Source organism: Ischnura elegans, chromosome 3, assembly GCF_921293095.1.
Source record: "Ischnura elegans chromosome 3, ioIscEleg1.1, whole genome shotgun sequence".
Lineage (NCBI taxonomy): Eukaryota > Metazoa > Arthropoda > Insecta > Odonata > Coenagrionidae > Ischnura > Ischnura elegans.
Window position 1 is genome coordinate 46972091 of NC_060248.1, and position 18759 is coordinate 46990849.

An 18759-nucleotide genomic window follows, 5' to 3' on the forward strand; every position below is an offset into this window, starting at 1 on the left:
GAATTCCTCATTCCCATCTCCACAGTATTTTTCATTTCACAACACCACATGGATTACCTTTAATATAGCTGGTACCTTTCCACCCAAGGGTGGACCTATCAGCAGTGCGGCACCAGAGGTGGGCCAGGGTGAGCCCACCCACATTTTTTCAGCTATCCCTCTGGCCCACCCAAATAAGACTGACAAATTTCAGAATCAGTTCAACTTTATCGTTATTTAAAAAATTAAAATAAATTGTACACAGTTAAAGGCATATGAAAAACCACTCCATTCATTTGCTAAATAAGTTTGTGTTGTCCATAGTAATTAATTTATATTTCACATTTTTTCACTTTCTTCTCAGAGGTATCAATTTTGCTGTTTTTCAAGTGCATATAAAATGAATGCACTCTTGAAAATGCATTGAGGCATAATGTGTTTTTGCTGCGTGGCATGTCAGGAAAGGGGTACCATTTTTTTAAGGTCGATAAATAAATGTTTTAAACTATATTTTGTCCGTCTTATTTATCCAAGTTAACTCGAGGTTAGGCCCACCCATTTTATAATCTGGCCCATCCTAAGCCCACTCCTGTGACACATGCTAGAGCCACTGCTGCCTACCAGGAATATAGGTATTCCATTAGTTAAAACATTAGACTTTCAATTGAAAATAGTAGGAACTTGTCATAAAGCAAATAGTGTTAATTTTTTTTCAAAAATGTGTAAAATATTTGAGTATAAAAACACTGCCCATATTATTGTTAACCAAAATATTTATAGTACTAGAGATATAGAAAATGAGTGGGAGGATACCCAAAGGAAGCGTGCAATCTCCGGTTAACCTGGATCTCAGGGGGGTAAAGACATGCCTGAGTTTACTGTCTGGGTAGTAGTCATTTCCCATTCCCTCTGTCGGCACGAGCCAACGTACATTCTTTAGCATATGAAAATCCTTATGGCCTATAGCTGAAAATTGTTCCTTTGTGAAGAAAAACTGAATTGGCTAGAGCCAACATTCAGCATCAAAGAGTTAACACATCCAAAAAATTGAATCTTATCCTTAATTATGGTTCAAACAAAATGAGCAGCTTCTTTGGGCATTTCTGGAAAGTTCATGAGACCAAATAAATTATGAGTGGATCATTCATTAATAGTGATAAATCAACATTTAAACAAATAACGCATATATATTTTTAAAACTAAGTACAATGCATTTTGATGAAGAAAAACCAACTCATCTAATGATACCCCATATTTCAACATAGGACTATGTATAACCATTTTCAAATTAAAAAGCTCAAAATTGTAACCAACACGAGGCCACTTTCTGGAATGCTAACCATAGCATTTTAAAATATCAAAAATATAACTTATTTTGACTAATTTCCACCATTACCCACACACACAATGAAGGTAAAATATATAAAATTCCATCATGACTAACGACAACCACATGTAAGCTCCAAAGAGTCAATGTTATATGCAATATGTAATAAAGAAATTCTTAACTTCATCAGCATACTTTCCATTTACACAATAGCATTGAGGATACATTATCAGAAAAACTCAAAAAGCTAATACCATGGTCAATACAAGGAAAGCACCCTGTTTCTTGTAAGAAATCACAGGTGAACCAAATTAACAAATATGTAGGTACATATTCCCTTGCCTGAAATTTCATAAGGTGTACACACATAAATACACATCAGAAAACAGTAATGGAACACCATATAGCCCCATTAAAATATATAAAAAACCTATTAAGAGTGACAGTTGCCACCTCAATTAAAAGTTAACGGGTAATAATTCAACTAGCAAAATATATATCTCCAACAAAATAAAGGATATTCATAAAAAATCACAGACAGATGACGTCGCCAAGAAAACGTCTTTTGACTTATCAATGTGTAAACTTGGCAAAAGATATAAACCCACCCAGGTGTTCTTTTTACAATTTACTGGTGAGGGTAATATTTTCATTCTTAGCATTCCAACCACCATCAAATGCAGCCTGTAGAACTTCGTCCACAGAAGATACTGGGATGAAAACAAGGTCCTTCTGCAATTATAGGAAGCTTAGTTGTAACAACATGTATTTTTAAGCCCATTAAAAATACACTTCATAATGAACAAATTGCAGCTTCTATGACATTGATTAAAACTTATGAAGACCTAATCTTTTCTCTTCTTTCAGAAGAAGTTTGATTTCATATAGTAGCCACGAAAAAATTGAAACTGAAATTCCCTGAATTTTTTTGCCGCTACAATCTATTTTTTTCCATTTATAACACTGTTAAAATACGTACATTTACCTAAATATCCACTTGATGCACAAACATCCATTTAGCAGAGAAGAAAATTATCCATGAAAATTGAAAAATCACCCACAAAACTTTGGCATTTTCATTTTCAACGGGGGGAACCCATGCACAGAAAAAAGTTCAATTCATCTTAAGGGTGTTCTATCCTAATTCAAAAATCCAAATTCAACCGTCGCCGGATTTTAGTTGCGAAGTCGGCCGCTACGGCCAGTGGAATGGGAAGCCTCCTTGGGTGGAGGGGAGTAGTCGCTGACCGAAGGAAAAAAAAGGAAAGGACGAGGGGTCGAGCTTCGCTCCGACCGAAAAAAACACCCGGCGCTGTATCAAATTTCACTGCGGAGGTGTGATATTGAGAGTGGTCGGGATTCGGAGGTTGATTTTTGCTCTCTGGTGGCATTAGTCCCATCTGGTCCCATCTCAGCCACTCGGTTGACGTTTCTTGGAAGAATCCAAATACACACGCTCTCGACGGGGCTGGGAAGTACGGCCGGCTTCTATGAAGAAGTGCGATTACTTGCATTGTTCTCTCCTTATTCGACTCTCCTCGAAGGGGAGAGCTAGTCAACGTTCACATCACAAAATTTTTAAGTGCTATTCAAAGCATGGTAAGAGTCAATTACGCTAACCGAAATGCGCGTACTTCGTGAAACTTTTTTTAACGTACAACTTTACATGTATGAATGAAATAGTAATCACCCACGTCCATTTGAAAACATGTATTCAATACATATACTTTCCGAAACATGTTTATTCGGTAATCATAGCGCTACAGGGAGAACACTAATGAGAAATATGACAAATAATGAATGAACGAACATTGATTTTCAATCATCTTTAATATTTATTGATTTATATGGTAAGAAAATCATAAATTGCATATTACATCAGACATCACATACAGCTTTAATAAAGCCAATAACCCTGAATATATCGCATCGGGTCATGCTGACTTTTTGTGCGAAAAATGACGCCTCTGTAGCTTAACTGGCTAAAGCACTCGGCCGGAAATCGAGGGATCCGGGTTCGAATCCCGGTCAAGGCGAATGATTTTTCCTCTGTGGATTTTTCGCACTATTTGTGCATTGCGGGTGACTCCGTAAAAAGTTATCACCGTGGCTAGTCCCGGTATACTTAAATATGCTGACTTTTTCTTCGATGTTTTTTTAACAAAATGATGCCGTTCGAACTAGAGTTTTTCTGATCTCTAATTTCTTGTAATTCTGACTGAAGTAACGTTTAATATTCAAAGTGTTCCCTAGTTATGCTGCAACCGACGTTTTGACCCGATGCGACCGAAAGTGTTACAATTTATTCTCTCTTCCGATCCATCGTGAAGACAATTAAAATTCATTCGCTCGCATTTGGCTTGATGAAATCGCCGATGACTCATCTTCCTGGAATATACCCATGTGCAAAGTGTGTGTAATGAATCATCAGCATTTCGCCTCTTTTTGCGCAGAATTATTAGACATAATTGTGAAAATCACAAATCTCTACTTTAATTCTGTTTCTGGAAATTATGCAAAGGATCGTGATACTAGGCAGTTGAGTGAAGATGAGTAACTGGCTCTTATTAGTCTCCTTTTTCTCTCAGGTGCGTATAAAATTTCCCATGTTGGTATTAGGGAGATTTGGAGCAAAGAAGTCTATCAATGTTTTTCCCGTACACTGAGCTATCAGATTTTTTCTAAGGTCCATTAGTTTTTATGACCTCAGCACTAGACTAGAAAGTAAGAAAAGTGACTAGTAAGCCGCAGTTACTGAGTTCATTAATAAAATATCCAACAAATTTGAATTTGCAAATACACCATCCGAGTACATCACGATTCTTGAGCAACTTATACCATTTCGAGGCCGATGTCCTTTAACGCAGTATCTATCCAAAAGCCAAAGAAATATGGTATTGAAGTCATTGCTGTAGTGGATGCTAGGAAATTTTACCTAAAAATTGAAATTTATATGGTCACGTAGTCAGATGCCCATTCAAAGAATCCAATTCACCTCATGAAATTGTCAAACGCTTAGCAGAGCACATTGAATGCAGAGGAAGAAATATTACCATTGACAGCTGGTGTACCAGCATGCCTTTAACAGTAGAACTTCTTCAAAAAAGATTGGCTGTAGTAATGACGATGAGTAAGAATAAAGCAGACGTTCCTCCTGAATTTCCCCCAATAAAAAATAGAACCTTACATCATGGACGAGGGGCAGGGGGGACAGCAAAAATCGCAAATGTTTTTAAGAAAAATCAGTACTGAATTAAAACGAAAGTATTCAACTTTTCTTTAAACCCATGGAAAATTATATGCATTAGCATAAGATATGTAATTAAAATAAAAATATTTTTTCTAGGAAATAATATCATAAACGAAAAAAGCGCTGCCATAATTTTCTTAAAATATTTGTTTCATTCACCTTTTCCATGATAAAATGTCACAACTTGGCTTGCACTCCCCTCTAGGAGTCTAGACCATGGCTTGCCCCCCTGAGTACGCCCTTGTCTTAAATCCTTCCTTCCCTTTTTGGCTCTACTCCCGACACTTCCGCGTTGTAATACCTACTCTACCATTATCCATGACGCAAGTATTACTGCCTCAAGTGGTAACAAAATGCTTCCTGACATTATATCATTTTACAATACTATCAAAGGGGTGTGGATTCAAATGATCAGCTTTGCTCAAATTACAGTGTCGGCCGAAGAACGAAAAGGTGTTCCTTTCTGTGGGATATTGTCTCCCTTTTATGACGCAAAGCGACCATTCGCGTATTATGATTGATTTCTTTGCTATTTCCCTCAGCCTGTTGCAGTAGTTGCACAATAAATGATTTATGCACTCTAACTACTGGGCAGTTGATACCGTAGGGCAGTACTTCAAACAATTTCTTCGTAACGCTGCTGTTCGAACCCTTCGACTAATATATCAGCTTCCATTGCTGTCGAGGATTTGCTCCAATTTTTTTAGCATAGCCCTTTCACCTCTGATTTTGTATCCTTACTTCTCGCACAACTACAGCAGTAGATATCTGTTCCTCACTTCAATAAACAAGACCTTTTGAGTTCGAAAGGCGACAATACAGGCCTCTGAAATGAGAGAGAATTTTAATTGTAATGCTATGAAAATGTAGTTTAAAATAAAAAATAATTACATGCAATATTGTCCTACAGAAGAATCCCTCTCTGACTCCAATAGTAGATATTAATGCCAATGTGTTGACAAAATTCATACTGCTACGTTTGGGCAATAGTAAACGTTGTTGGACTAGTATGCTTCTGAATATTTCTGCTCTTCTAGGTACCAAGGGATTATAGGTATGAAATCATAATTATTAGTCGACAATCCTAGGACTGATTTGACGCAGCTCTCCAATCTTCTCTCCTATCCGCTAGCCTCTTCATAGCGACATATTTCTTCTCTTTTGCATCCTTTATAACCTGTCCAATGTAACTCATTCGGGACCGTCCCTTGCCATTCTTCCCTTCCACCTGTACTTCTAAGATGGTTTTCATCAGGCCATCATGTCTCATAATGTGGACAAGTAAGTTGTTCTTCTGCTCAAGGTTTTTAAAAGACTTATTTTATCTCCCACTTTCTTAGCACTCCTTCATTACTTACACGTTCGATCAATTTTATCTTCATCATTCTTCGGTAGAACCACATTTCGAATGCTTCCACTCTTTGACTTCTCTGCTGAGCATATGATGAATTTTTTCCTTACTTCTATTCTTGTAATCTCAGATGTAAGAACAGTCATCTTTTTGTAGTAAACCCTCTTCGCCAGCGCTATTCTATTGATTATTCCTTTCTTCCTTCGTCCATCGTTGGTGATTCGGCTTCCCAGGTAAGAAAACGCTTTCACCTCTTCTAGCATTTGATTTCCTAGCCTAATGTTTGTCCTAGCCTCCTCCCTTTTGCTGCATACTAATATCGTAGTCTTCATTTTGTTAATTTTCAAACGATATCTGGCCAAATTCCTTTCTATATTCGTCAAAGCTTCTTAAAATTCTTCTTTCTTGGCTATGACTGCTATGTCGTCAGAGAATAGTAGCATACTAATTTTTCTCCGTTTATATTGACACCCAAAGTCTTCTCCTTGATTCCAATCACCTAAAATTATAAGGTTTTCTTCACCTCTTACCTATTTGATTACTGCTCTGATATCTTCGTAGACGCCTTTGACTTCTTCATCCTAGTAGTCCGTCATAGATATATAAACTTGTACCACTACGGTATCTACCGGCTTAGTCTCTAGCTTTACCATAATTATCCATTTATTTAGGGCGGAACCTTTTCCACTGAATTTCAATCGTATTCTCCTTATCTTTTACATAATTAACGGAAGGAGGAATATTTCTCGCAGTTTTTCAAAGTAAATTAGTATAGGCATTAGAAATAATTTATCCCCTACGAAATTAAAGCGGGTCAAATTTTGGCAAAGTCGAATCCATTAGTTCGTAATCAGACATGGCTTAGTCCCAAGAAGATACATTGCATGAATTACATACCATTTGTACGTTGAAGATGTTGTTATAACATTGAAATCTAGGTCACAATAACTTTTCTTATAATCGTGGAAAATTGCAAGTGTTTATTTCAATATTGAAAAATTCCGCTCCATCACGTTCGAATCTTCGGATTTTATTTGTAAATTGAAGTAAGTATATTTTTTAATGTAGAGCGTTTGAAAACCATTAATCATTCTACCAAATAAAGTTGTTAAGCATGGAACGGCAACTAAATATTATCTTCCGTACAGTGGTTAGAGTTATTTATGAAAGAGGATATTCCAGCGTCACATGCAAAAGGTTTTGTGCTCTCACTCATACAAAGTACTGCATCGAACAAGCAGCTTTGTACGCAGTCACGCGCGCGAGTGCATAGTTAAATACACCAAGTATGATATTCGACATGAAAAAATCATTTGGCTAACCTGGGATTCGAACCCGGATATCCCCGATGGCCGGTCAAATATGCTACCAATTATACAGCGAAGCAACCTTTTTACTTGAATATGAGATTCTCTTTTTCCTTGTGTCTAAGATTCGCCTAGAAAAAAATTACTTGGTAATGTAACTGACCGGAAATCGGGAGGATCTTGCTTCGAATCCCGGCTTAGCGAAATGTTTTTTTCGTGGCAAATAACAGTCATGGTATATATGTATTCTCATTTATGTTTAATAATAGTGGAGTATAAGAACAAAAATTCCCTTCGAAATTAAAAAAATGGGAAACAACAAGTACAAGACCTAACTTCAGTGCAGGGTGCCATCCCGGAAGGGTCATACAGTGTACTGAGGGGTAGAGAAAAATTGATCTGGTAATGCTCGTGAGAAATTTTAGTTTCTTCCCAATGACTACAACCGCTCTGCGGTGATGTTAGTATCATTTTAAACTGAAGAATTTATAATGAAATTACATTTAGTTGCCATAAATTTCTAGACGTATTATTATGCCGAAGAATTTCGACAGTTAAATTAAATGAGTCTACCTGATCCTGCGCACTAGTATTTTAAATGAAGTCTCGCAATGTGGTCGTTTACTCTGACACGAAATCGTAATTTTTGTTAATAATTCGGTGGATGGATGGGTAAAAAAAAACTAACTACCTCGTTCAGTCATTCTCACAAAAATTAGAATTGAAAAATCGCGGAAGTTGCCGCCCACTTCCGAGAAATGTTGCATTCATCATCAGAGTTTCGGTTCATTACGACCTGTAGTGAGAACCATTCATTGAGAGAATCAGTCGCTCAGAAGAGTGTAAGCAGCACGTGAAACAGGTTGTTGGTGAGAAATATAACGCGAAGTTAGTTTGCATAACTTCACTCGAGCGAAATAAATATCCCACATTCGAGTTTTATCCGTGTGTATTGTTTGTTTTCTCGTCACTCCCGCTACACAAGTAAAATTATTGTCTTATACTTGTAAAACTGGTTCGCAGGTTTATTGGATCTCATGTATCTATTTTTGCTTACAAAAAGCATATTTACGCAAATACGATTAAATTCGGTCATCTAGACGTCATCGCTGCATTACATCGACCAAACATCAACCCCTGCTTAGTGATACGGTGGTTCAAGTCCAAATTCTTTCTTTTGGTTGACTCACGTAATAATTAATAATGGTAATTTTAATAATAAGAATATTTTTATAAGAAAATGACTTATCGAAGTTTTCTCCCCCGGTTGCAAGTTATCGAGAAACATATACGTCGGAAATGCGAGACAAATAAACCGACGTGATACTTTTCATATCGTGTTTTGATGACATAACGGTTACTTTTGAAAATATTTAGACACGAAATGAAGGTATGCACAATATATTACATAATCGGTGAAATATATATTCTTGGTTAGCGTCGGCAAGAACTTAAAAGGCAATGGTGTAACTTAGAACCTAACTGATAATGTGCAGTATATTCTCTATATTCATCTTATTTTCAATGCTTGGTTACAAAAAATTAATATATTATAGTCATAGCCAATACATTATCGAGAAGTAATTAATTTAAAGCAGTTTCTCCCTCTACAGTGTAAATAGCATCTTTCGTTATAGGTTTGGAATGCCAAAAATAGTTAAAATAATTTGATAGACTATTTATTAGCTGCATCACGTTTCTACAGATTTTACGTGGATGAAAATACGCGTCTAAAGATATAAAAACTGTTAATAATGTAGCACACTTAAAAAGGATTATTCCTAGTACTCCTTTTCTACCTTCCCACAAAATATATGCTTCCTCTTTCCTCCTCAATTGGTCTTCATATTCTTCTTCCTCTTAGATTTCCTTTCACTTTCCTTGCATGAAAACAGAAAACTTGAAAAACTCGCGCTCCCCCCGTTTCAAACGCACCGCTCGCAACACAACACAGGGCTTCGGATGATAAAGAAAAAAAAACTGTTGACCTGCTGGGGTCCGAATATGAGTGAGAGAGGGGAAAAGAGGGGACACAAGAGACGTTGGAGGGGAAGTAGAGAGAGAGACTGGTGTGGGGTGGGAAGCTCTTTCCTCGAGAGTGGGGGATCACACAGCAGCGCCATGGAAGAAAAGATCGTAAGCGCTTGACGTTGAGAAAACATGCTCTTGAATTTGAGCTACAGCGTAGTTATTACAAAGATGAGATTCATGAAACGTATCTTATTTCCAAGAAGAAGGATGAGTGTTCTCATCTACCGAAAAAAAAGTTCAAATCGCGTTGTCTACGTGGTAGAATTACATCGAGAAAACAGGCGTTTTATGGTGTTTTTGAGCGCCAAAAACTAAATAACAAATGCATTTCAAAATTTTATTTTTCACTAGCCGAGAACAATAATCTTAGCTTCAACCATATCCAAAACAAGTTCTCTCCAGAGTGTATAATAAGCGAGGAAATGGCGAGCAAACTGAAGTCTGCAGAGCCGTTTTTCGCGGAGGTATAGAACACCCTTAACGTATAATAGGTGCCATTCACTTTTTTGACAATACATTAATCAGACTGGCCCAAGTTGTCCTTGACATTTTTGCAACTTGATATCACAATGAGAACATTCTCTTAAAAAATAAAAAACAATTGTAAGAAATTAATACCTTCACACTTTCAGGTATCTCTAAAAGAGCCTTCTCACATTTCCTCGGAAGAATTATCCTCTTCAGACCAGCTCGGTGGGCAGCCAGTACTTTTTCCTTGATTCCTCCTACCTGTAAGTAATATTTATAACATGTAGAGAGTGAAAATAATGCAAATAGCCATAATTTCATGTAAATTTATGCCTTATGTCTTTGCATTATGTCCTATATTTTAAGCCTGGTGGGTTGAGCTAAACTGCTGACTGAGTGTCACTGCGTAAAAACGAGACTTGATGTAAAGTCGTAGTGCGTAAAATTGAAGTTTTACTGTAAATACCTAATCAATTGAAATTATAATTACTGTGTATACACGTCCATTTACCAAATAAAATTATGTGCAAGCACATAACCATAGATGATATCACAGAATTTCTGAGTTCCTACATTGTGCTTGGTTAAACAATTTCAACCATATAACTAAAAACTTCAGGCTTTACTTTGTGAAACCTCTCCATACTGGAAGTAAGGAAATAAAACTTTGTAAGGTTCATAATTAAATAACAGTGAACCTTACAAAGTTTTATTTCCTTACTTCCAATTTCAACCATATGGTATGAGTTTCCATTCTGAGTTACTCAGTGCTGCAGAACTTCTAGATCTAAAAGTTGAAATAATGAGGAATATGATAAATTACAAACCTCATTAAAAATCTTAACCCTCCAATATTGGCTGTGAGGCTAAATACGTCATTAGTCTTGGCAATCATGCTTCATTATGAGTAATGCTAGACGAGGGATTTCTGAGTATGTGTATACATATACTCAACCCATCAGGTCTTAAGAGAATCCACTGACAGCCAGTCTCCCAAACATCACAGCACTTCAATATCACGCCTTATGTGGATATTTAGGCTGAATTCGATGTATCTATACTCTCTCAAAAACATATAATGGATGATCAAGCTTGCGCAATTAATAAAAAATGTTTCACTAGCATCATTTAGGATATTCTCAGTCTTTTAAGATCATCCTTAAGCTTTGCCACTGCCATTGAACTGGCAGAAAATTTACTTTAAAATAAACATGCTCTGCACATGAAGTGTGTATAACCAGAATTTAACTTACTGGTAAAACATCTCCATGGAGAGTCAACTCTCCTGTCATTGCAGTTTCCGAGGCCATAGGGCGGCCTGTGAAAAGAGACACCAGCGCCACAACAATGGTGATCCCAGCAGATGGGCCATCCTTACCCACAGCTCCAGCAGGGAAGTGAATGTGGACATCAGTGTGTGACATTGCATGCCCACCAAGGCTATCCATCAGAAGGCCATACTGAAAGGAAAGATATGTATATAGATCCACTTCAAAATATAGTAAAACATCCGATTAATGGATCCCTACTTTGTGTACCGACACTAAATAAAAAGCTAATCTCCCAGTTCACAGCATGATGTAAGGAAAAACCATTTAAAAGGTCCTCTGGTTTGCAAATATTTCATTCTATCAATTGCCTAAAGTGGCATGCTGAGCAATTATTTCAGTACGAGGACCAGGGAGTTTATCTCAATAAAGGGATTGACACACTAGTTGAGTGATGATATTCTTATTTCATAAACTTTAGCACCCATTTTCCAAAAGGTTGTCCACCTCTGACCTAAGCTTAGTGTTTTGCTACCTTGACAAAGCCCTCTGCGGAAAGACATTTTCATTACTAATGGAGAATATTAACATTTGCCCTGTTAAGCACAAGAACTCGTTCCACCTGAAAGAGACAAAAAATCAAGGAAACCTGAGCTTGAGGTAAGCAGTTCCATGAAAGGAGAGAGAGATCACCCTGCATGTTGTTCTTGAGTTGGTTGTTAGGCGGGCGACCCCTTCCACGAAGCCTGCACCCTGAAGGACCTCCCTCAATGTGAGTCATGCGGACTAGTCAAAGATTGTTTACAAAGTAAATGCAAAGGAGTTTTTCCAAAATACTAGTGTTCTCCCTACTTATAAGATTAGCTGCATTTCTAATATTAAATGTAAGGGTTAAAATTTGCAATTTGTTTTTATTTATGGTAACATTTTGGAAGTGGGATTACCTTCGATCAGAGGATTCGATATTTAATTAATAATTAATCGGTTTATTGATCTTCTATTGTATATAATACTGTTTCCAGGTCATTTTATGCATCACTTAGCAGGGTAATGCTAGGGACAGCCGTCTGTAGCCCATAATAAGAGAAATGGTATGAAATCATCTATGGTCATTTTTTATAACCAGATGGCTTTATGTCAATGAAGTACAGTGTAACCTCGATATAACGACACCCCACAGTGCACTAATAAACACTCGCTATAGCGAATTGTCGCTTTACCGGAGGTGAAGCAAATAATAGCCAATATACCTCTTGCGAACAGATATACAGGAACAGGAGTGGTGCAGCGACAGATAAACATCTATCCAATAAACGTAAGCATAAATCCGGATGAAAGGCGATATTTTTTTGCATCACTAAATTTCCTTCCTCAAATAACAACTAACTATTCAAACAATTTATAAGCGCCGCACTGAATAAAAATCATGCAAAGCATTGTTTCGTCAATCATTATATTTATCGAACGACAGTTTACCACATAAATTTGAGACTGAGCACTCCATTAACTTCATTTCTAACAGATCGCTAGCAATTACAGAGATTAAGGAGTCTTGATGAAAGTCTTCCGGCGGTGAAACCCTCGCTATGGCTAGAGCCAACACCGAAAGGGTCTCGTAAAAACGAATTTTTTAACATGCTAATATAGGGTCAATTGACGGTGCATCGGCTATCTCTCGTAATAGCGGGGGTGTCGCTATAGCCCGTACTCGCTTTAACGAGGTTCCACTGTAAATGACATACTGAATTGGCTCCATAGATTGCAAATTAGTAGAGTAACATTACCCTCAAATACCTATTCTCATTACAGTATGGCCTCAATCGTTTGCCATTTTCATTCGCCATTTGATCCAACCTTCCCATTCAATACATTTTCTGAATATGTATTGTGATCCTATCTTCTATTTATTTTTTCCGTGGTTCCATTCAAATGGAATAGTAGGTAATGAAATAATCTTTTGTAGTTTTTAACCCTCATATGGATTTACAAAATTAGTTACGTCGTTGGATTCTCGGCGCCGCAGCGGCGCCGCGTCATTTTTTGCTATTATCTTTCAAAGTTAGCCTGAATTTACAAGTTTTTTGATTGATAATGGTAAATACATCTATTATCTTTATTTCTTACCGTGTTTTGCTAGATTTAAACCCTTATTGTTGAAGTAATAACAAAAAAAATTGAACGCTGCATTCTTTTCCATTTCTTGCCGTAATGCTCTTTATTTCAGTTCCCTTTGTATGTTATTTTTGAGTGAAAGTTTTAATTTCGTGAGTAATTGTTGTTTGAAATATTTTTCTGATATGCAGAGCTCGGCAAACTCCGCTTTTTAGTGTTTATATTGTTTATAATTTTATGTATCTAAATGCTAAAAATTATGACCAAATAAAATTCGTTTATGCCCATATGACATAATTTTGCTTCAATGCGTCCACCCATATGTTATATCTTTGCAGTGTATATAGAAGGATAAGTTATTAAACGTTAATAATGGAACAGATGTAGGTTAAGTGTGAAGAGACGAGTGTAACTTTCGTGATTTTTACAAGATTCTGGCGATCAAGACAAATCTTACGAATATTCTGGGAGCTTATGTCCTGAAATTAAAAAAATCAAGTCTTATGGCTTTTGAATTATAAATAATATGGGATGATAAGCGGCGTGTCAAAGAACTCAACGCTTCTTTGGAGATGGAGCTAGAAGAGTCGGTACTCTTTTCCTACCACGGAGCCCCATTCCCCCACTGGGGACGTGTAGCCCAAGCGAAAGGTTTCCTTAGATATGGACGGGTAAATGTTTTGCGTGGGAGTGCATAAGATTAGGTTTTACTCCTGGATTGGTGGGAAGTCCAAAAAAAATAAATCCTTAGAAGTATGTGTTATTGGTGGTAGGGGAGAAGGAGCAGCTGCCTTATTTCTTTCGTCCAGCCCTGCATGAGAAACTGTTGAAAGAATGCTCTGGGGTGACAAAAATACCCTCACTTTGGAAGGACTTCCCTTACATTTTCTTTCCGTTTCCTTTCTTAGCGTTTCACTGACCCAAACATTGAGACTCTCCATACTTTCCCACTAAGCTCCCTTATTCGTCATTCACCACCTTCTTACCCCCTCACACAAAACTTGATTGAACTTCTCACCACCCTAATGACCCACCGAGCTGGACCTTCTTGGAATGAAGGGAGGGCCACCGCGGGGCGTTTTGACAAGGCTTTTGTTCCCTGTCCTTCATGCAGCGTTAGAAGGATGAAGGAAAAGCAGGCTTTTGTATCTAATTGCCTCCTTGCACTCCCAACCTTTTTTGCGATAAGGATTTTCTACTCCTACCTGTCCTAACGATCTGGGTATTCCCCGATCCTTGGCAGTCTACACACTACCGCCCCTTCACCTCAAAACAACCTCCTGGCATTCCTTCTCCTTTCTCCTTCTCACTCATCCCTTTACGTTAGTAACACCCCCAATGCATAAAACATCTGTACATTTCAGTACACATAGAAACGAGATATATGTTTACAAATTTTCACCTCATGGTAAATTGTCTTTTCATCTAATCATAATGAAACGATTTTTACCATGTAAAGTCTAAACTCATAGTCAGGAAAGAGAAATTATTTTCTATCACGAAATTAGTTGGGTAGTTATCTTGATTTCACCTCAATGGTAAACTGTCACGTCATCAGTAGCTATATAAACGCCAGCAATTTTGTATAGACTATCGTAGCCGCAAAGGGATTTTTTTCGAATGAAAAGAACAAGACATATAACAATAACTGTGCGATGTGTTCTTCACGGTAGTCGGTGAAACTTCTGAATCTCTTGGTAAGTTACAGTTACTCATTCAGCGAGAAATATTCACACAAGGGTGAGGAAGCATTATTCTACGAATTCGGATAATGCATTGTGTTAAATTTTTCTTAGAATTGCTGCTTGGAGTAATTCTAAACAGAGTCACTCTAGTATTTACCCAAAGCTGACTATCACCACGGCAGTAACGTGGACGCGGAGCGGAGAAGGTGCCCAAGCAAAACTAAGTCGGAAGCCATGGAAAAACAACTTCGAATAGCCATGAGTTTCTATGAATAATTCTCGCAAAAAGATGAAGTTTTGTCAATGAACATTATAACGAAGCAAACGTAATGATTCTTAGCTAAAAGAGAAAGCACAATTGGTATTGTAATATTTTCCTTTTGTTAAACAATTTCACTTGGTTTATAAGTTAAAAATTAAATAATAGGATTAAAATAGATTATAGCATTTCATATGAAACATTATTGCTTTGACATTAGCGTTGAAAGTGCAGACCCTGACGTAACGATGAGGAAATTCTCGGTCCAAGCAAAACTAAGTCGGCGGCCCATGAGAAAACAACTTTGACTAGCCATAAGTTTTTATGAATAATTTTGTAAAAAGATGAAGTTTTGTCAATGAACATCATATTGAGGCAAATATTTTGATTTTTAGCTGTAATAGAAAGCAAAATAGGTATGGTAAAATTTTCCTTTTGTTTAACAATTTCATTTTGTTTATAATGTTTAAAAATATAAATAATATGAAAATAAATATATTATAGCATTTCATACGAAACATAAATGATTTGACATTAACATTTGGAGTGCAGTCAATGACGTAGCGACGAGGAAATACTGAGCGCCGCAGCGGCGCCGAAAATCCAACGACGTAACTTTTTCCATTAGAGGCCAATAAAATGTAAACTATCGACACTATGCTAACAAAATTTTATACGTAGACGAAGATGGCAGAAAAAATAGACTACTGAAAATTTCAGAATGATCCATTGGAATGGAAAATTTTTACACCACTTTTAAAACCACGAGCGCCGCTAAGGCGCAGAGAATCCATATGAGGGTTAATCAACACAAAACAGTGAAATCAAAAAGTAATTATTATTTCATATTGAAAAGTATCGAGTAAGTATAGTTAAATACATCGAGAACACAGCTATCGCTACTCTTATAAAATCATTTTTTTTACTTCCAATGCATCATATTTCATCAAATGTGAGCTCTTAAGTACCTAGTGTAATTTATCTTTTAACATGGTTAAACTTTCAAAATATTTACAAAGTTCCTCTAAATATGTAGTGCTAAAATTATGAAAATATGACGACGAGCTACACTTGTCATTGCACAATTTGGCATGGGAAGTTCATGATGGGCTAGACTCGTCATTTCAGTGCAAGGGGTTAAACATTCATTGAATTGCATACTATCCCTTACTATTATTCGAAATTCCCAAATAATTATTCTTATCCCTTTGAAATATTTTTATTCTCATCACTTCGCCAGCCTGCCCTTCCTAACACTTCCCTTTCCCACCCTCCTTCATTCTTATTCTTTCACCCTCCTTCATACACTACCATATCCTACCTTTCCCACCTCAAAACAACTAGAGTTTCCCATAAAAAAACATACAGAAAAATTATTGCACTGAAAAATTTAGAGAAAATCAACATGAGTGGATTACCTCACTCTTCCAATCATCCATGCATTCAGGGTTTTCCCCAACGTTGGGATGGATAATTAAAATCCCTAATCATTCATGAAATAATATGTATGAGCTTATTAAGTTCTGGAGAATTCCAACAATGCTCTTCCCTGAATACTATGATTGATGAGTGCACTATTGAACATACACACTTTCTCTCATAGCCAATAGAAAATAAGAGAAATGATGTACCTTCGCAGGAATTGCAATTTTCCCCTTTTTTTAGAGTAGTTTCCTTCATCAAAGAAAACGAAAGGCACTGATTGCAATTCGTTACCCACCATTAGTGTAAGCATACCATAAGCACCAGAAGTGTATTCATAATATATAAATTATTTGGTATTAGAAATCCCAGTTTGGACGAATGTAAATGGTCAATTTTAACCTCATTTGAAAAAGGCCAGATAGGCGGCCATGCGATGCCTCTCCATATGATGTCACAGGGACCAAGATGCCATACGAGTAGTCAGGAGTTTTATATCGCCTGAGATTACCAATGCATGCATGAAGCACAGAGCACAGAAAAACATCTCTTAATAATCACACATTAAAATTGCCTATGGTCTACGGAAAATTTCCTTCATTTGATAGGGTATTAATAATCCTTATTTAAGCCAAGCGCTACCTGCTAGCAGGGTACTCTGCTACCTGCTAGCAGCCTGGCGGCACTCTTAAACCTCACACAAAGGTGGCCTCACACAGCGGTAGGCGGAACCAGAATGACATCACACGGGCTTTTCCCAGCATTCATACTTAAGCCGTTTTCACGTGATTGAAATATTTCTCTTTTTATTTAATCGCAAAAATAGATATCGTCATTTAAAAATCTAAAATCGTAAAATATGTACTCCAGGAGTAATAAGCTTTCGATTTAGGCAATAAAAAATAAGAAAACACCCTATTATCATTATTCATTCAACAGTACCTGATGTAATAATTCCACCACATCAACCTTAAAACCTTGAGTTATAAATAAGAGAAATGACTAAAGTATTTAATTTGTTTAAAGCTAACAGAACTATGACATATATGTATTCCAAAAAGAAGATGAACAGATGTAGGCCAAAAGTTTGAATCACTCAAAAGTAATACCTGATGTGCATGAGTTCTGACCCAATTGAGGGCCAATTTTGCAGATTCTTTCATGACATCTCCTAGTTGACCAGTGAGAACTAACTGCCCATCACCTTCATACTGTGTTGCTTCAACCAACAGCACTTCACCACCTGCAGCAGTCCATGCTAATCCAACAGCTAAACCAGCTTCTTGCCCAGCCCTAAGCCAAGAATCATAGCTGTCATATGGAGGGGGCTGTAATTATATAGAGGTACTCTAATTATAAAAAAAACAGCAGATTATAAAAGTAATTGACATATGGCCATAGTAATATGTGGCTTGTGAAATTGAAGTGAATCACATCCTTAAGAATAAATGAACTCTCACCTTCTACACAAATTCATAACTAGCCACAACATATTAATTACAAGGTTGAGAGTATGCAGCTATACAGAGGAGCCTACTTATAATGAAACCACTTATGATGAAATACCAATTTTAACAAAGTGAAAGCCATTCCCCATTAAAAAGGCCATTTCACTATGCAAAAAATTCTGCTTCTAACAATGGCAGACTAAAATGAATCCTACTTATAAAGAAATTGGTCTCGAGGCAAGTAATATTTTAAACTTCTTCTAATCTCATGAAAAACATTATCAAATGTTCACCAATTTCTTAATAATGCTGATGAGAAGTTAGAGAGAGATGAGTTAAAAAGTCATACATACTAAGTGCTACACTCAAGTTCTCGGGGAGGTAAGCCAATCACAGATAATTCTTTTGACATCTGGAATATTACGTGTCGATTTCTCCTAAAAAAAGCCCCTATTATTTTTCAATATTCAATTAATTCCGAGCCTCTTCAACGTGTTTCGGCTGTGAAGGATTTAGGCGTCATTACTGACACCAAACTTAACTTCTCGGAACACATTCATTTAATCAAGAGCAAAGCTATGTCACTTTTAGGTCTCTTCTACCGCTACACAGAAATAGCCGATCCCACAGCTTTAAAATCATATTTCTCTGCATTTATCCTTCCAGTCACCGGATATTGCTCTCCCATATGGTCCATTGCAGCTCCCTCTAACCTCACCTCTCTTGACAGTATAACAAGCTTCTTCGCCAGAATCGTAAGACGCAGAGTTCCCCACTTATGTGACATGTCCACCAGCTCACTCTTATCTTCCCTATTAATGACTGATCTCTCCCAACAAAGGATTAAAACAG

The 18759-nt window shown here is 37.0% G+C and overlaps 1 protein-coding gene across 1 annotated transcript in view; it reads right to left on the minus strand.

The window, feature by feature from the left end:
• Positions 1-1146: 1146 nt before the first annotated feature.
• Positions 1147-18759, minus strand: part of LOC124155729 (lon protease homolog 2, peroxisomal-like) — a 39322-nt gene continuing 21709 nt past the window's right edge. Inside the window, exons 15-18 of the mRNA XM_046529791.1 lie at positions 17569-17787; positions 10967-11173; positions 9864-9974; positions 1147-2038 (exon numbers count right to left, since the gene is read on the minus strand). Coding sequence (XP_046385747.1) covers positions 1928-2038; positions 9864-9974; positions 10967-11173; positions 17569-17787 — 648 coding nt within the window. The 3' untranslated portion in view covers positions 1147-1927. The remainder of the gene's footprint in view (positions 2039-9863; positions 9975-10966; positions 11174-17568; positions 17788-18759) is intronic.